Source organism: Squalius cephalus (genome assembly GCF_949319135.1).
Source record: "Squalius cephalus genome assembly, chromosome: 17".
In the NCBI taxonomy this organism is placed as follows: domain Eukaryota; kingdom Metazoa; phylum Chordata; class Actinopteri; order Cypriniformes; family Leuciscidae; genus Squalius; species Squalius cephalus.
Genome location: NC_137138.1, coordinates 30,837,963 through 30,853,675, shown reverse-complemented (window position 1 = coordinate 30,853,675; position 15,713 = coordinate 30,837,963). Strand labels below are relative to the sequence as shown.

The 15,713-nt window shown below is 35.8% G+C and overlaps 1 protein-coding gene across 1 annotated transcript in view; it reads right to left on the bottom strand.

The window, feature by feature from the left end:
- Positions 1–6,957: 6,957 nt before the first annotated feature.
- kctd16b (potassium channel tetramerization domain containing 16b) overlaps positions 6,958–15,713 on the bottom strand; it is a 107,729-nt gene continuing 98,973 nt past the window's right edge. The window contains exon 2 of the mRNA XM_079847042.1: positions 6,958–8,937. Coding sequence (XP_079703168.1) covers positions 8,477–8,937 — 461 coding nt within the window. The 3' untranslated portion in view covers positions 6,958–8,476. The remainder of the gene's footprint in view (positions 8,938–15,713) is intronic.

The following is a 15,713-nucleotide window of genomic DNA, read 5'->3' as shown; positions in this document are numbered from 1 at the left end:
AATTAACTTGCTAATAAAGCAGAATTGACTAAAGAGTTATTCCAGTCTGTTAAATGGAAGATTTGACATAACACGTCTCTGGCTGCATATCCGTTTTGGTTTATGAGCTGTGTTCTACCAATCATCTGATCCCATCTCCAGCTGAAGCACGCTCATCCATTACGCTGAAAAATAGATGAATGCTGCTTCCTTATCTGTGTAATCCTGACAGTAGCACAGCCCCTCCCTGTGAGATAAAGAGAAAGACAGCCCACTCTAAAGGGAGATCTGTGGCAGATTTCTTTGCTGTCACCAGCTTAATGCTGTCCTCAGAAATCCTGCGTGGAAAAACAGGCAACAGCAACATCACAAGATGTGTGGGGTCTCTTGCCTTTCTTATGAACATGTTGTTAGTCTGTCTCTCATTGAGAAACAAAGATTAGTGCGAAAATAAATGCATACTGAAATAGCAAAATTATTTGTACTTTTGCAAGCAGCAATAACTCTAAAATGTGTGTGTGTGTGTGTGCGTGTGTATATATATGTGCTTTGCCCAGTAATTGTTTTGTCCACCGCTCAATCTGATCAGTTGTTGGTCTGCCTTTGCTCACCCAGACGGGGTTCCTCGGCATCTAAGCAAAGAATAAGCGAGTGGATTGTAGAGGCTGTCTCTGTGACTACGAGGAGTATGGCTGCCTCTAAGGCATTGTTGTCAGGGGTTTCCCATCAGGAGGTTTGTGATGTGGCCGGCTGGGCCTCTATACGCACGCCTTCATAAGATTTTATAGCCTGGATATAATGTCCACACCAGGATCTCAAATGCTTGTTACCTATATTTGTGCTCTGTATGATTCACACTTGGTCAGGCATTTGTTCAGTATGGTGTAGTGGGTATTAACCTTCCTTGTCAACATTCTGACTCAGCGTTGAGTTCCCTCGAAAAGGAACATCTCGGTTGTTTGTTGCCTGAGAAACGAACAAGATGCTGCGTCACTTTGCCGTATTTCCGTAATGCTTGAGAGCGACTTCAGCCAATCAGAAGCCGATGCTGTTTGCTCCAGGCATCCTTCATAGCTTTAATATATAATTATCTCCTTTAATACTTTAACAGGTTAAATAGTATTATATTTAATTTTTCATACTGTTCGTGTTTTTATAACAATAAAAAAAAGTATATTTTATAACACTATCATTCTAGAATCTACAAAGATATTTCAGGTAAAATCAATCTTCTTATGAATTTCCAACGCTATCTCATGACCAATTCGCACAAATTCATACGAGTGAGTACGAGGTGACTAATTCGTACGATTTGTCTAAACCCCAGTGATGGGTGGGTTTAGGGGCGGGGTCAGGGCTAGGTCATTCGTACGAATTCATACGAATTGGGCAACTCGTAAAATATGTACGATTTAGCAAAAAACGTACAAATTCGTAAGAGTGAGGTCGTATGAATTTGTGCGAATTAGCCACCTCGTAAAATACGTACGAATTGCCATGAGATCGGGTTGGAATTTCCCCTCAATATGTTCTATGAGTTGTCCAGAATCCTATAAGCTGGCTGGATAACAACAATTTCTATCATACGCCAACAAATGTGTCCAGCATACTGGACAAATGGAATGTGTCTAAATATGTAACAAAAATAACTTTATACTTTTGTATGTCCTTCAACTGTTTTGATTCCAATCCTTTGCTATGACTTCAGAAAGTACTCATAAAACATTAATTCGATATCTCAGCACCACAGGCAAAAAGAAAAAAAGTGAAAAAAGAAAAAAGTGTTTCTATAGAATTTTATTTTTATGTACTCGTACATTTTTAAATCCTCTATGCTTGTATCTAAAGACATCTCAGATGATGCTCTCTTTTATACATAACAATATACAGTACATTTTGTGGCAAACATTAGCAGACACAACCCACACTTTGTGCTTTACCTTTTTTCCCTTTGTTTTTGGTATGTTTTAACATCATCACAAACAGACAAACATTTGCAATATTTCATACACTGGCATGCGCACAATCATCTGGACCTTTTTGAAGTCAAAACGACACCAAACATCCTTTTTGTGGAGTGCTCTGCAAGTTTTCAAATTAGCATTTTAATGCATTCATTTACTGGTATTATTCTCAGACACACGGTTTCATCATTCTTATGCGATTGATTTTTATGTGGGTTAAAAAGAAAATATAAAAAGGGCCAAACAATAGGGGGTGTAGCTGTTGATTCGCCAGGCAACATTTTAAACAGGCCTGCCTGGCGGGAGAGCGGACCATGAGTGTGTGAACATCTGAAAGGAGTGGAAACAGACTCAATGTCTCACAAAATACGTGCCAAATGCTTTTTCTGGCTAGCCTATTTCAAAACGTTGCTCGGTATCATCATATTTTCTGTTTACAGACTCAGCAACCTGCTTTCCGGCTTCACTTTGACTTGAAATAACAATGAGCTAGTATTACATGTATTATCGCTGAATTTTCATGAACAAATAAAACCAATGAGCTAAAAGTCAAAAGAGCCGGCACAATTTTTTGATGCAGAATTTTCATTGTTCATAGTGACACATCTATAACATAAAAAAATCTAAACATCTCTTTCATTGTGTGCTTACAGGGTAAATTTAGTAACAGTTTACAAGGTTCCATAAGTTAACATTAGTTAACTACATTAGTTAACATGAATTAACAATTTAAATACTTAAGTGTTTATTAATACATTATTAAAATCAAAAGTTGCATCTTTTAACATGAATGCACTGTGAACTAACATGAACAAACAACGAACTTCTGTTTTATTTACTAACGTGAACAAAGATTAATAAGTATAACAACTGTATTACTCACTGTTAGTAAATGTTACTTTATACATTAACTAATGTTAATGAATGGGACCTTATTGTAAAGTGTTACCGTAAACTTAAAAACACACCATTACGATGCATTAAAAAAGACCTTTTACATTCACCATACATTCTTTAATGGGTACAACAACCTGATCTCACAGATTTTTTTTTTACTATTTTACGAGGTGGCAATTTCTTATGAATTCGTAGATGTTAGATTTTTAGAAGAAAAAAAAAGTGAGCATGAAGCTCCACCCCTAAACATAACCGTCACAAAGGCGTACGCAGATAGTACGGAAATGCACAAAATGAGATCATACAAATTAGCCACCAATTTGCCAAAACGTAAAATAGTTACGAAGACTGTGTTGGTTACAGTGCTAAATGATTTTTTATCATGTTTGAATTTGAAGAATATTTACAGTGTAGTTTAAACACATATTTTCTTTATAATATAGATAACTTTTACAATAGAAAAACTAAAATCTCAATTCTCATTAGCAACTACACACTTCTGGGATTTTGTGTATGATATTTTTGAATGTAGCATCTTTATTTAAACTGCTTTATCAATTTGAAAAACAAAATAGACCATGTGACATCATAAACAAGTGTTTTATGTTTCTGCTTGCTACGGTGTCTTTTTTTATTTTGCATTATTACGCCTGGAATGGATTTTAAAGGAATGTGGTTGTTTTTTTTAAACCTTTTTATATTTTTCAGATATACATCACACATTGTGGTCTTCATTTATGTCTAAGGCCTATATTAGAATATTCTGAAATATATCTTAAATAACATATATTAATAACAGAAAACAAAAGGATTCACCACATTTTGAATATCTGTGGCATTCTTGTCACTTTCGCTGGCATTTGTACCCTAACCTGAACCTTGCTCAATTCTAGCCAGTTTATAGTGGAAATGTAAATTGAAATTATTGGAATATGTTATGAGTTAATGAATAATCAATAAACACGTCAAACACTAGAATAACACTGATCTCAAGCTACAGCTGGCTGTGGATTATCATAATAGCAATATGTGAGATTTTCATTTGAAACAGGAAGGGGAATCAGACTATCACATCCAATCTGACAAAGACAAGATCATTTAAGAATATATATATATATATATATATATATATATATATATATATATATATATACTGGCCATTCTCATTATTTTTTGACAGTAACAAAGAACATTGCAGACTATTGAAAAAGGTGCCGACGTGAAACTGCTGAGAGCTACAGTATATCTTTGAGAGATGTGAGATGAATCTTTGAATCAAGAAACCTGTGTTATGGACACGGAAGTTCAAATGAACAGTAGAACTCATTTAACAGTAGAACTCTGAGGCCTGTTTCACACTGCACGCACAAGCAGCATGTGAGCCAAACGACAGCAGGATCATGCTGCTTCACACCAACTGCATTTCTGCTGCGGAGAGTTGCGGCTCTACAAAAAAAAAAAAAAAATTGGGTAATATCTTGTTACTGCATTGAACGTCTCTAATAATAAATTCTACAATGGTTATCGAGACTGCTATCTTGAAATCCCTTTTACGTGAGGAGGGGGACCATATTTATCCATGTAGTTATTCGGACAGATGGGATCAGATGATTGGTGGACAGAGTCGAGTCGACAGAGTGTGACGCGGGACAAGTTTTGAATTGCTGAGTGTGGATGCGGGAGGAAAGATACTGATATGTGTGTGGGAACACGTGGGCTATAATTATCTAATAATAACAGCACGCAGAAGTCTGTCACTGGAAATCTGGAGCGTTGTGTGTGTTGTGTGTGAAATTGGGAAAAAAATAGCCTATAGAAATCAGCGTAGACCTCTTCCTATGGGCAAAAAACGTGAAAGTTTTGGGCAGGAGTGGGATAAAATCTAACATATTTTTGCCGGTACATAATCTTGCGAGATTAAAAAATCCTCTAATACGGAAAACAAACACCAAACTGTAACTAATTACAGTATGGATTCAGTCAGATTTACTGAATAGATACTACTGTTTGTGTCACCTTGTGTGTCACTTTAAATAAAAAAAGTGAGAAGTTTATTCCACATTATATGTTGATGTTTAAAAATAAAAATAAATCTATTACATAAGATTGTGTTGATAAAAAGGTTTAAATGGCATTTTTTACTGTATTTTTGGACAGGTGTGAATACTGTAACCTATTAGATTTGTGTGGATTTTGCACGCAGTATGAAAGAGGCCTTGTTTCTAGTAATCAGTTCAAAATGAATGTGTAAATGCTACAATACGCAGCACAATAACAGTCAATATTTGATATTTACTGTAAACCACTGCTAGTGTAAATGCCCCTTTGAATGGAAGAGACAACTTTTAACGCATACTATTTTATCATGTTGTCCCTAGCTAAGATATGGTGTAACTCTTTAACCATAAGCACAAAATTTCACTGGATTTTCACTAAGTAACCGGCATTATAATCGGAATGCCATTAATATCATCGCTGACTTTACAATTTAATCAAATGAATCCCTTGTGAAGAAGTACACTTTTGCATACTTTTAAAAAAGCATAATTATTACGGTATATACTTTAAAATAACTGAAGGTAATGTTTGCAGTTTTATTTAACGAAGGTAATTTACAATTAAATAAAAAAATATATAAAAGTTTTAACTGATATTTAGTATACATAAGTGTTTAGCAGATAGTTAAACATAAGAGTGCCTTTATGGCCCACTTAATTACATCTTTAAATGCAATTTCATAATTACTTCCATTGTCTTCAAAATACGTATATTTAAATACAAGTGTACTGCCGAATGAATAAAATATTCTTTAATGACATTTCCATTGAAACCTGTGTCATGTATTTAAATATATTTGGCATTACACAGTTTTAATGATCAAGTGTCATTTTAGTACAATATATATATATCGACTTTAAATATATTATCAAATAACACACTGCAGTTAAAATTATAATCAAGTACTTTACGTGTGTTAGTCAACATTAAAAGTTTTTTTTTTTAAAGCAAACAAAAGTGTATTAAAACATAATGATTTAAAATCATTTTTTGCCATTATTAAAAAGTGCACTTAAAAGTGTACTTAAGTGCATGTGATAAGAAACATAGTCATGAAGGTACAATTAAGTGGCCTTTTATATTGTTAGCAAGTACAGTGTGTGTGTGTGTGTGTGTGTGTGTGTGTGTGTGTGTGTGTGTGTGTGTGTGTGTGTGTGTGTATACACATTTAAAGTACAAGTACACATTGATTAAGCAAACTTTTTCACAAGGGCTCTCTGTCTGGCTACCATAAAAGTACGTCCTGGTAAAAATGGCAGTGAGTTTGTGCTTTAGATGAGTTACTTTAAACTTTAAATTCCACAATGAGCTCTTTTCCCATTATCTTACTCTAGTTTCATATGGTGCTTATTTATTATAGAAATAATAACATATATAATTGCCATTAATCCAATGGATTCCAAACACTTGTATTATAATTTTAGCTGTCTTGAGTGGTTAAAGAATAATCTCTTACAGTTTACAAGTGCAATTCATATAAAAGACATTTTATTATCATGTTATTTACAAGTGATTTGCAATGCTATTATTTGACAGTACGGTTAGTGTTTGGAATAGAGCAGAAAACCTGTGAGATGCAATAAAATAATGACTTTACTGTTTCCTTTAAATACCCAGATAATAAATAATATATATCCTATTTAACACGCTATTCTCTCTGCCCTTTAATTTCATTTAAATCGACTTCTTGATATGGGAATGAGAGGCTTGAGGCTACATTTTGAGTAGCACCCAATGTATCTTAATTTATATTTTAATTCAAAAGGCTACTTTGAGAAAAGAAAGTTCACAAGCCGTGTCTGTTATTTACCCTCCAAACATTCGAAATCAATTTCATCACAAGCGTGCATCTGGAGTCCATCACAGTTCACACAGTGAGGTTACAACAATATTACTATATATGGTAATACATTTAGGTTATTGTCTAAAACCAGAGAAAATAAATGTGATGTTTTAAAAAAAAATGTAATGAAATAAATAAATAGATATTTTTTTCTAGTTAACAATAAATGCTCAGCACAGAAAATGGAATGCTAATCAAAAGGTCTGCATCTCATACATTATATGTGTGAAGATTTACCTCTCTTTTAACATCCAGTCACATTTTTTACTATATAACATTAAAAAATGTTTTTAGGTAAACTTAGGTTAAGGCTGTTCATCACAGGCAGTTAAGGTATAATATATAGGAAATTAGCGGGGGAAAAGAACGGAAAATAAATTATGCAAGAGACAGATCATTTATTCCCTTTTCCATAATTATCAGTTGTAATTAACATTGGTATCAGTTATTTGAATATAAATGTATGGCATTAATATAAATTTGTAGCTATTACTCTATACCCCTTACACTGAAGTCTGTCTAGTATCGTTTGAAAATAAATAAAGCTCAATAGCAGCAAGTTATGATGCTTATATTGGTTTCCAAATTCCTTTCAAATCCTTGCAAAATGATTAAGTTACACTAAACTAAACTTTAAATAGAATTAAAGATAAATAAAAAAATCTATAAGCTGCTTGGTATTGATGTGTCTAAAAACATGATGTTTATTAGGGACTGTTTTCATTATTAACCATTACATACACCAATACGTTTCCACTGAATTATCATCAGCTATATATAGGTCTCATTATGTCTAACAGTCCTTCCGGAACATATTATCAAAGCCATCCATTTCTCAAATTCGCTCAGTATTGTTATTGATGGAATGAATACAGCAGCAAAAATGTCTTCTGCAAAAAAGACTGCACAACCCTAAACTATGTCCGTGTTGTTCGGTGTGCGATTGCTTTCAGAATATATCCCTAATATCGTATTTCTTTTCCTGTCAAATGGTTTTTCCAAACATTTAGTGTTTAACCTTTGACCTCAAGAGTAAGCCATCATCCACTCCCATTTGGATTCAGGCAGCAGTTTCAAAGCCTTTATGTCATGCTATTGAGTTTCCACCCACATCCCTTTTAGGCCGTGACCATATGTGGAAAGGTCTTTACAGCCACTGATTGTGGCTTAGCTGAGGTACGAAAATGGAACGTGGAGAATCCGAAAAAGGGAAAACACGTTTGGCTCCATGGTCTCCTGTGCTTCTCAGAGTGTTGAAATGGAAACCCACTCACACGTCCGCCAAGGCAGTGGCTATTCTTAGAAAGGGCACAGTTGGGACCACATGCATTATTTATGAGGTGAATACACATTCATCTTTCAACCTCTGGGCCACCTCAACTCAATCGCTGTGCCACTAACATACCGAGGTCAGAAATTCAGTTGTAACAAACACACAATTACACACACATTTGTGTAGCTCAGCAGGGGAAAACGAAACCAAAGAGACAAGTAGCTGTGTGTCTTTCGAAAACACTTGCGTCTCTCTGGAACTCTACAAAAATGCAGGTGTTTACAAGTAAACAATTAGCATTCAAGCAAATAAAGTGGTCGCTCGGGTTATCGACCGACATTGACAAGAAAGTCAGAGGCAGTAGTAGTGTGGTGTGTACTAGCAATAGTAGTTGTAGTAGTGAACACGAACATTATTGTAGCTTGCGCTTAAGGTTTGAAAACGGTTGAAACCCGCCGTCCCTCAAAGACGGTATTTGCGCAGGAGGTCGGCCTGCCACATGTACTTGCGCTCGGGAAAATGCTCAGGAATCTTGATCTTGCGGAAGTCCTTGATGCATTTGTCCAGTTCCTCTTCCACAGTCAACTTTTCTTTCGCTGGCCGTTTCTTGCAGGTGCTGGTGTCCCGGGAACTTGCGGTGAGCGTCCGGAGGAGGTCGCTCTTGCGGTGCTGCTCGGACTGCTGCTGCTGCAGGAGATGCTGAACGGGGCCTTTCTTTGGAGGCCTGTCCAATGTTTGCACGTGTGTCTGCCGGCTGACCGGGCCACGGATGACGGTACCTTGCGGGGAGCTGGCCTCGGAGTGGCTCTCCGAGCTGGAGGTGGAGAGCTCGTTGAATGAGGTTCCACTCTCACCTTCTCCTTCACCTTTGTGACCCTTGCAGCAGCAGTCGCAAGGTGGAGATGACCAGCGAGATGGGCCACCTGGAAAAGAGAAGAGAAGAGTTCAAACAAGGCCTGAAGGTATTTGTTTTCAGGGTGACATAGACTATGGGTGTGTTTACATGCACATTCTTAAGACGATTGCGCTTAATGGCCCGGTTTCACAGACGGGGCTTAGATTAAGCCAGGTGTAGGCCTTAGTTCATTTAAGACATTTAAGTAGCTTTTTAAAATATGACTTAGGAAAAAAAACATTACTGGAGTGCATCTTGAGACAAAACAATGACACTGACATGTTTTAAGATATATCAGTGCAAGTTGATTTCAGTTAAAACAGCTCAAACATGCATTTTAGTCTAAGACTAGGCTTATACCTTGTCTGTGAAACCAAGGGAATATGCTGACAATGCATGGAGTCAATGCATTAACCTGTTTTCCTTTATCAGAGTAAGGGCATAAACGACTTAAGCACAAACCGATCGACACAACTAGATTTTTGCCCCTTACTCTGATTTTGCTCAGCATGTAAACACCTTAACATGCATTGTAATCTACTTACTGAACTGTTTATGTCTGGCTGTGTCAAGTCAAATCAAGTCACGTCACCTTTATTTACTGTATAGTGCTTTATACAAGATTGTTTCAAAGCAGCTTCACAGTGCAGACAGGGATGGGCATTATTTCAGATAGATTCATTTAAAAGACAAAATGCTATTTTATATTTTGCATTTTAAAAATCAAATTTTGTATTTGAATACATACACGTTTAGTATTTTAGAATTTTCAAAATACATAAAATATGCCAGTCACCCTCTTTATTAGGTTGCTGATTTCCTGTATCAACTAGTTCAGGCCTTCCAATGCCAACTTTCATACACATGAACTGCAGCTGCTGTACGACTCCATATAGCGTTGGGTGAGCGAATTTTCTGCTTTAATAAGGAATAAGACAAGGTGAGGATGTCTAATTGACTGAGGTAAGGTTTAAATGGAACATAATTCAGATTTGCCTTCAGTTAACATGAAGGAATAAAAGAGCAATCAAGAGTCGGTCTTGATAGTTAATCGGTTATTGGTTTTATCATCTAGCTAGAGAAGCATTATTGCTTGCAAGGACTAGGATATAAAATGAGAATTGATTTAACTTTTTCTATATCATTTCTATATCGCCGTTTGGAAATATGTCCTTGCAGCTTTTAGTGGGCAGGAGTTATTGACATGTAAGAGCGTTAAACGGAACATGGATGAATGAGTAATAAAGAGCTGGATGTGCCTTATGTAAAAATAAAAGAGTCATTAAAAGAGTTATTAATGTACTTGTCAGCAGGGGGGTTGAGCCAAAAATGAAAATAAATGCTGGATCTAATCGCAAGCAGTTTCTTTAATGAAAACAAACTCAACTAAACACTTCTCGGATACTCAGGACACAAAAATTCAGTGAACAGAACAACTGCTTATTAAAGACAAGATCGGACAACAAACAGAGCAAACACAGGGCTATATATACAAAAGCAGACTAATGAATGGAAATGAGAAACAGGTGTAGCAACTTAATCAACCAATGAATCACCATAGAAACAAATGCAAGCATAGGAAACAGAACAGAAAACAGTCCAAAACCAACTCAAAGTCCAACTGAAGCAAACATAAACACAGACCAGACATGACACTTGCCTTTAATAATTGCTTTAGAACTTTTTTTGCATATATTAGTTACCCTAGTATTAGTTTTTCTGGTATTGAAAATGTCACTGGTATCTAAATGTTTGGTATTATAACAACCTTATTTCCAGAAAAGTATATCATAATATATATATATATATATATATATATATTTACTAAGAAAAATATTCATATTGATGTAAGATTTTGGTAAAATTGCCCATTCCTACTCATTGCTAGATAGCAGGAAAAGTTCCTAGAGTTTTAGATGTGATTTATTTAGTAGTGCTCGCCACAAGAAATAGGCTAGTGTATTTTCAAAATATAAAAAAATACTGTATTTGTATGTAAATACATTTGTATGTAAATATACACAATGCTCCTGAGGATTCAGCTATGAAATCGTGTCACCACCAGTGCAGAGCTGCTCAATATTGGCAGCAGATGTGTGTGATGATGCATCTGCACGCACAGTGAGGCCAAGACCTATGGACAATGACCTATGGACAAACGGCCTGGTGCCAAGAAGGGCCGCAAAGAAGCCCCTTCTCTCCAAGACAAACAACAAGGACAGACTGAAATTCTGCAGGAACTACAAGGATTGTACAGCTGATGAAGCCCCCTTCTGTCTTTTTGGGACATCTGGAAAATTGAGTCCTGTGTCGGGCCAACAGTGAAGCATCCTGAGACCATCCATGTGAAGGGTTGCTTTTCAAGGGAATGGGCTCGCTAACAATTCTGCTCAAAACATGAAGCATGCTAGAGCGAATTGCAGAGGTTAAGAAAAGGTTCAGCACTGCAAATATTGACTTGTTTTGGCCAATAAAAGCCTTTAAAACTTTAAACTTAGACTCTAAAAAAGTGACATTATTCAGCTCAAGTCAGTTGAGAGTGTGATGGATTTTTAATAGATAAGATAGTAAACTATCTTTTAAACTAACCATGATTCTAACAATTCTAACATATAAACCTTACTTCCCCTTCTAGGACTAACAGTCTAACAACTTTGGACAAAATGTACCAAAACCTTCTGTTCTTTGTCTATTTGTGTTATGGAAAATTCTCAAGTGCTGACCATGACAAAATCAAAAAATAAACTGTCTGTATTATCTCATGTTATATGGAGTAATCAACTGAGCTTTTAACCCTTTACAGTGATATTTTTTCTTATGCCAGTAACATAGGGTAAAAAGGTGGGGGCTTGCTATACCAATCAGATTGTAGAGAAATGATGTAATGTATCATGTAATTTTCTCCCATTCTCCTTTTCTATAAAAACTGTTGTATTCGTGTTTACTGGTGGGATTCTCTCTGAAATTTGTCTGAGATCCTCGGGCCGTGCTTCTTCTTGGGGGAGATTCTCTGAGAACTGCTCGGAATCTCTCCCGGCCGTGATTAACCCTCTGGGGTCGACAAACTGCTGGATTTTTTTTTGCTAGATTTTCTGGATTTTCTGGATTTTGCTGGATTTTGCTGGGTTTTGCTGGATTTTCTTCACATAGTAGCACAATAAACTTAAATTTCTCCGTCATTTATGGTCATACAGAAAAAAAAATATGAAAAAAGAATCTGTGATATTTCTACTTTTATATGTGTCCACTTACAATCGAATCAAAACATTGTGCTTTTGTAAAATAAAGAAAATAAACAGGGTGTGCGTTCTGCCTCCCCGTTGCGGTGAACTTTTTTTTCTTGAGCACGTCTATAAACTGAAACAAAACTCAGTGAATACTTGTCACACATTTATGAGCCATATACCTTTATAAACATTTAAGTGTGTACTTTTAAATGATCGGATTCAAACTGAAAACAAATATTCTCTGTTTAAGTAATTTGTATAAAACCAACAAGATGTCCAGTTTCTCACGCGCTTGCTAATTATTTTTAATTTGACCACGCCCACTTGCGCAAAAGAGATTCACATGCAAATCTCCACATGGAACGTGAATGTGCTCATTACCTCAAAAAACAAAACACCACACTTCATCAGTCTCTGCTTTTCCTCGAGTTTGAAAGATGTGCCGTGAGCTTACATTGGAGTTACATCAGAAGAAGAAGAACGCGATTTGAAGACATGTAAGGTAAGAAATTCTTAATTATTAGTTCATGTTATTGTTGCATAAACTTCACATTGCAGTTGAACTGTTGCTAGATATATGGTGAATATTATAATATTTGGACCCGTGTTTACTGTTACTGTGTTTGTGGATATCTGCTCAAACTTAGATATGTATAATATGGTAACCATAATGTTTCATATTTTGGAGCGAGCTCTGGTTTTGAATGTATCGCGATCGTGTTTGAAACGATCGCGTTTGAAAAGCAAAACGCACCAAACAAAGGCTTCATGTTTTTACTATTATCTCATTTCATATCATCATAACGAATGGAAACATTTGAAGTAACATGATAATCAATATATTTTTCTCTAGCGTAGTTGTTACTGAAATCTTTTGGAAGATTTATATGCTGCTATAGGTTATTGTTATTATTATTTTATGCAGCACTGTGCATAGCCTATGCCTACAAGGCACAACAAACCTGGTGTTCATTATATTATATATTGTTGGAAACATTTGTGTGTGTGTGTATTCTGTGAATTTTAAAAAGCAATTTTAACCAGAAAAATCTAAAATTTATTCCCAATAAATTTTAGAACTATATTCCCTATAGTTTCTCTTGATATCAGTATGTTCACTTTTTTTTTCTTTCAGGGCCCAGATGCCACTGAGTCCTGCTGACTTCAACATTCTCATGAGTCTCTGTATATGAACATGGTAAAGTGAAAATCAAACACCTTGGAAATGAAAGGTATGTACAATGTTTTTAGGAATGGCACAAAGGTCTCTGTCTTTGGATCATTGTTTTGAATAGTGTGCTTTTTTGTCATATGTTGTGTATATTTGGATTATGTTGTGTTGTAAATAAATCCAAACAATCAAAAAGCCATTCTTTTTTAAATCTCCTCATTCTTTGTGCAAGGTTGCTCAGAATGATAGGGCCTGATAGCTCCTAAAATAGGGCCATTAGGGAGTGTCTTTGTCTTTCTCAGGTGTGAAAAGCTTACATATTAATGAGGTGATCCGCCCCTTCGCATAAAGCTTTCTCACACAAAACACGTCTTAGAAATTTTAAATCAATATATTGTCTTCTCTCAATGAGCAGTCAGGATGATTTTCACATAGTTTTAGAGCAAATATTCTAGGCTACGTGATACAATTTTCAAAAGTCTTGTGAAGAAATAATCAGTATGTTTCATGACCTTATTTCAGTGACAATTTTTTTTTTTGTATTTTCACAAACCACGCATAAATGTCATTATTTCAAAACTACAAACTTTTACATACATGCTGCTGATATATTATTGTAGCAGAGTTTGTGCTGAATACAGTGTAATCAGACTTTAGCCATGAAAATGTCACAAGTAACAGAAATAAGTACAAATGTCAGAGCATGTCAGAACACCTCCAGGACCAGAAAACACCTCAGACCCCAGAGGGTTAAAGCATTTAAAGGACATTTGCTGAAGTCTGTCTGTTATTATTGCTGTGCAGCAAGTTAGTTAGGGGAACAAGTTAGGGTAAGGAACTCGAAGCCAGTTGTCGACTGTAGACGCAAGAGCTAGAGTATAAAGATTATTGGGTTTCGATTGTAGACGCCACAGATATATTTATTAAGTGTCGACTGTAGACTCTTGGGTGTCGATTGGAGATGCCCCAGGTAATTAGGTTCCAGGTAAGTAGTTAGGTTTAGGGAAAAATCTACCACAAGAGTTTGTTCAGTTCAGAACAATAGCTGTATAAAGTTCATCAATGAATGAGTTCAATTCAGTTATAAGCAGCTCTACATAAGACAATAGTGTCGTTATTCAGCTCTAGTCAGTGCAATGTTGATTCAGTTCAGTTCAATAACAGTGTCGATGTTGCAGAATTGGTCATTTTTGAAACAAACTCTATTCAGCTATATGACAGAAAAGTGTTCTTATTGCAGATTTAAGTGCATTCAGTCAGAGTGTTTCAAGATAGGGGAAGAGAAGTTACACACACTAGACTCTTTCTTGATTAAAGAAATAATAAAAACGTGTAAACATCTTGTGCAGCCTAAGTAAAAATGATACAGTCAAAATACTGCATCCGTAACTGCATGAGAGGAGAGTTTCCTGCTGACATTTTGGAATATTATGGAGTTTATAATGCTTTAATTAATATAACAACCTACATGACAAATGAAATACAGAACTTACGGTTTGATGTCACCACGGGGAATAACCTGATTTTTTTTAGTCTTGTAAACTTGTTTTACTTGTGTTGCCAGGTTATTGGTTTGCATGTTAGCTGGGACGTGTTAATTAAAATAAGCAGATTTTTGGGAGTTATCAATGCTCAATGTTTAGTACAGCTTACTGCATGCTGTGCCATATATGTTGTACTTCTGCCCACTGTTTTTGAGAAATAGTGTAAGCCAGCATTCTGTAAGCAATAATAAATGTTGGCAGAAGCAGGAAGTGAGTTGCAGTCGATGTGCTTGCCTGTCTGATCAATGCAAGGACACAGCATACAATTAAATACCTGTTACCAAATTCATTTCCATTTTTTTTTTTTTTTTTATATTTTCTTCAGTTTTATTTCAAATAAATGTCTCTTCGAGCTGATATGAGATGGGAATAGGGCAAAGAATGGGTTTGGAGAAAGGCCAATTCGAACTTGGCTAAATCCACCATCCTTTCTCTCCAAGCCACTACTCCTGTTTCTAACAGTAGTATGCTGTTGTCACATTAACTCATAGTATTGGGTGCAAGAACAATTCAGTTATTCTGAAAATAGTGTTACAGTATGTCTGAAAACCCATGCGGTGAAAGCATTGATCATCTTAGCATTAGTACAATAAGGCTTAATCCACAAAAGCATAATATGTCAACTACAAAGCACTACAACCAGGAGTGCGAGACAGACAACATTCAGTATTCACCCAATAGAGTGAAGCCAATTATACAGGCTGTGTTTTCTAAGGCCTGTCACTGATGAACTATGTCTGTTATTCTCCACCACACTGATCTGTGCTATTTCACAACACTGATCCATGTCAGATTTTTAATTATGCAACCTCAATCCATTTGCATTTAATTATGCAAATTAAAGTTGGGGTGTCAAAAATGA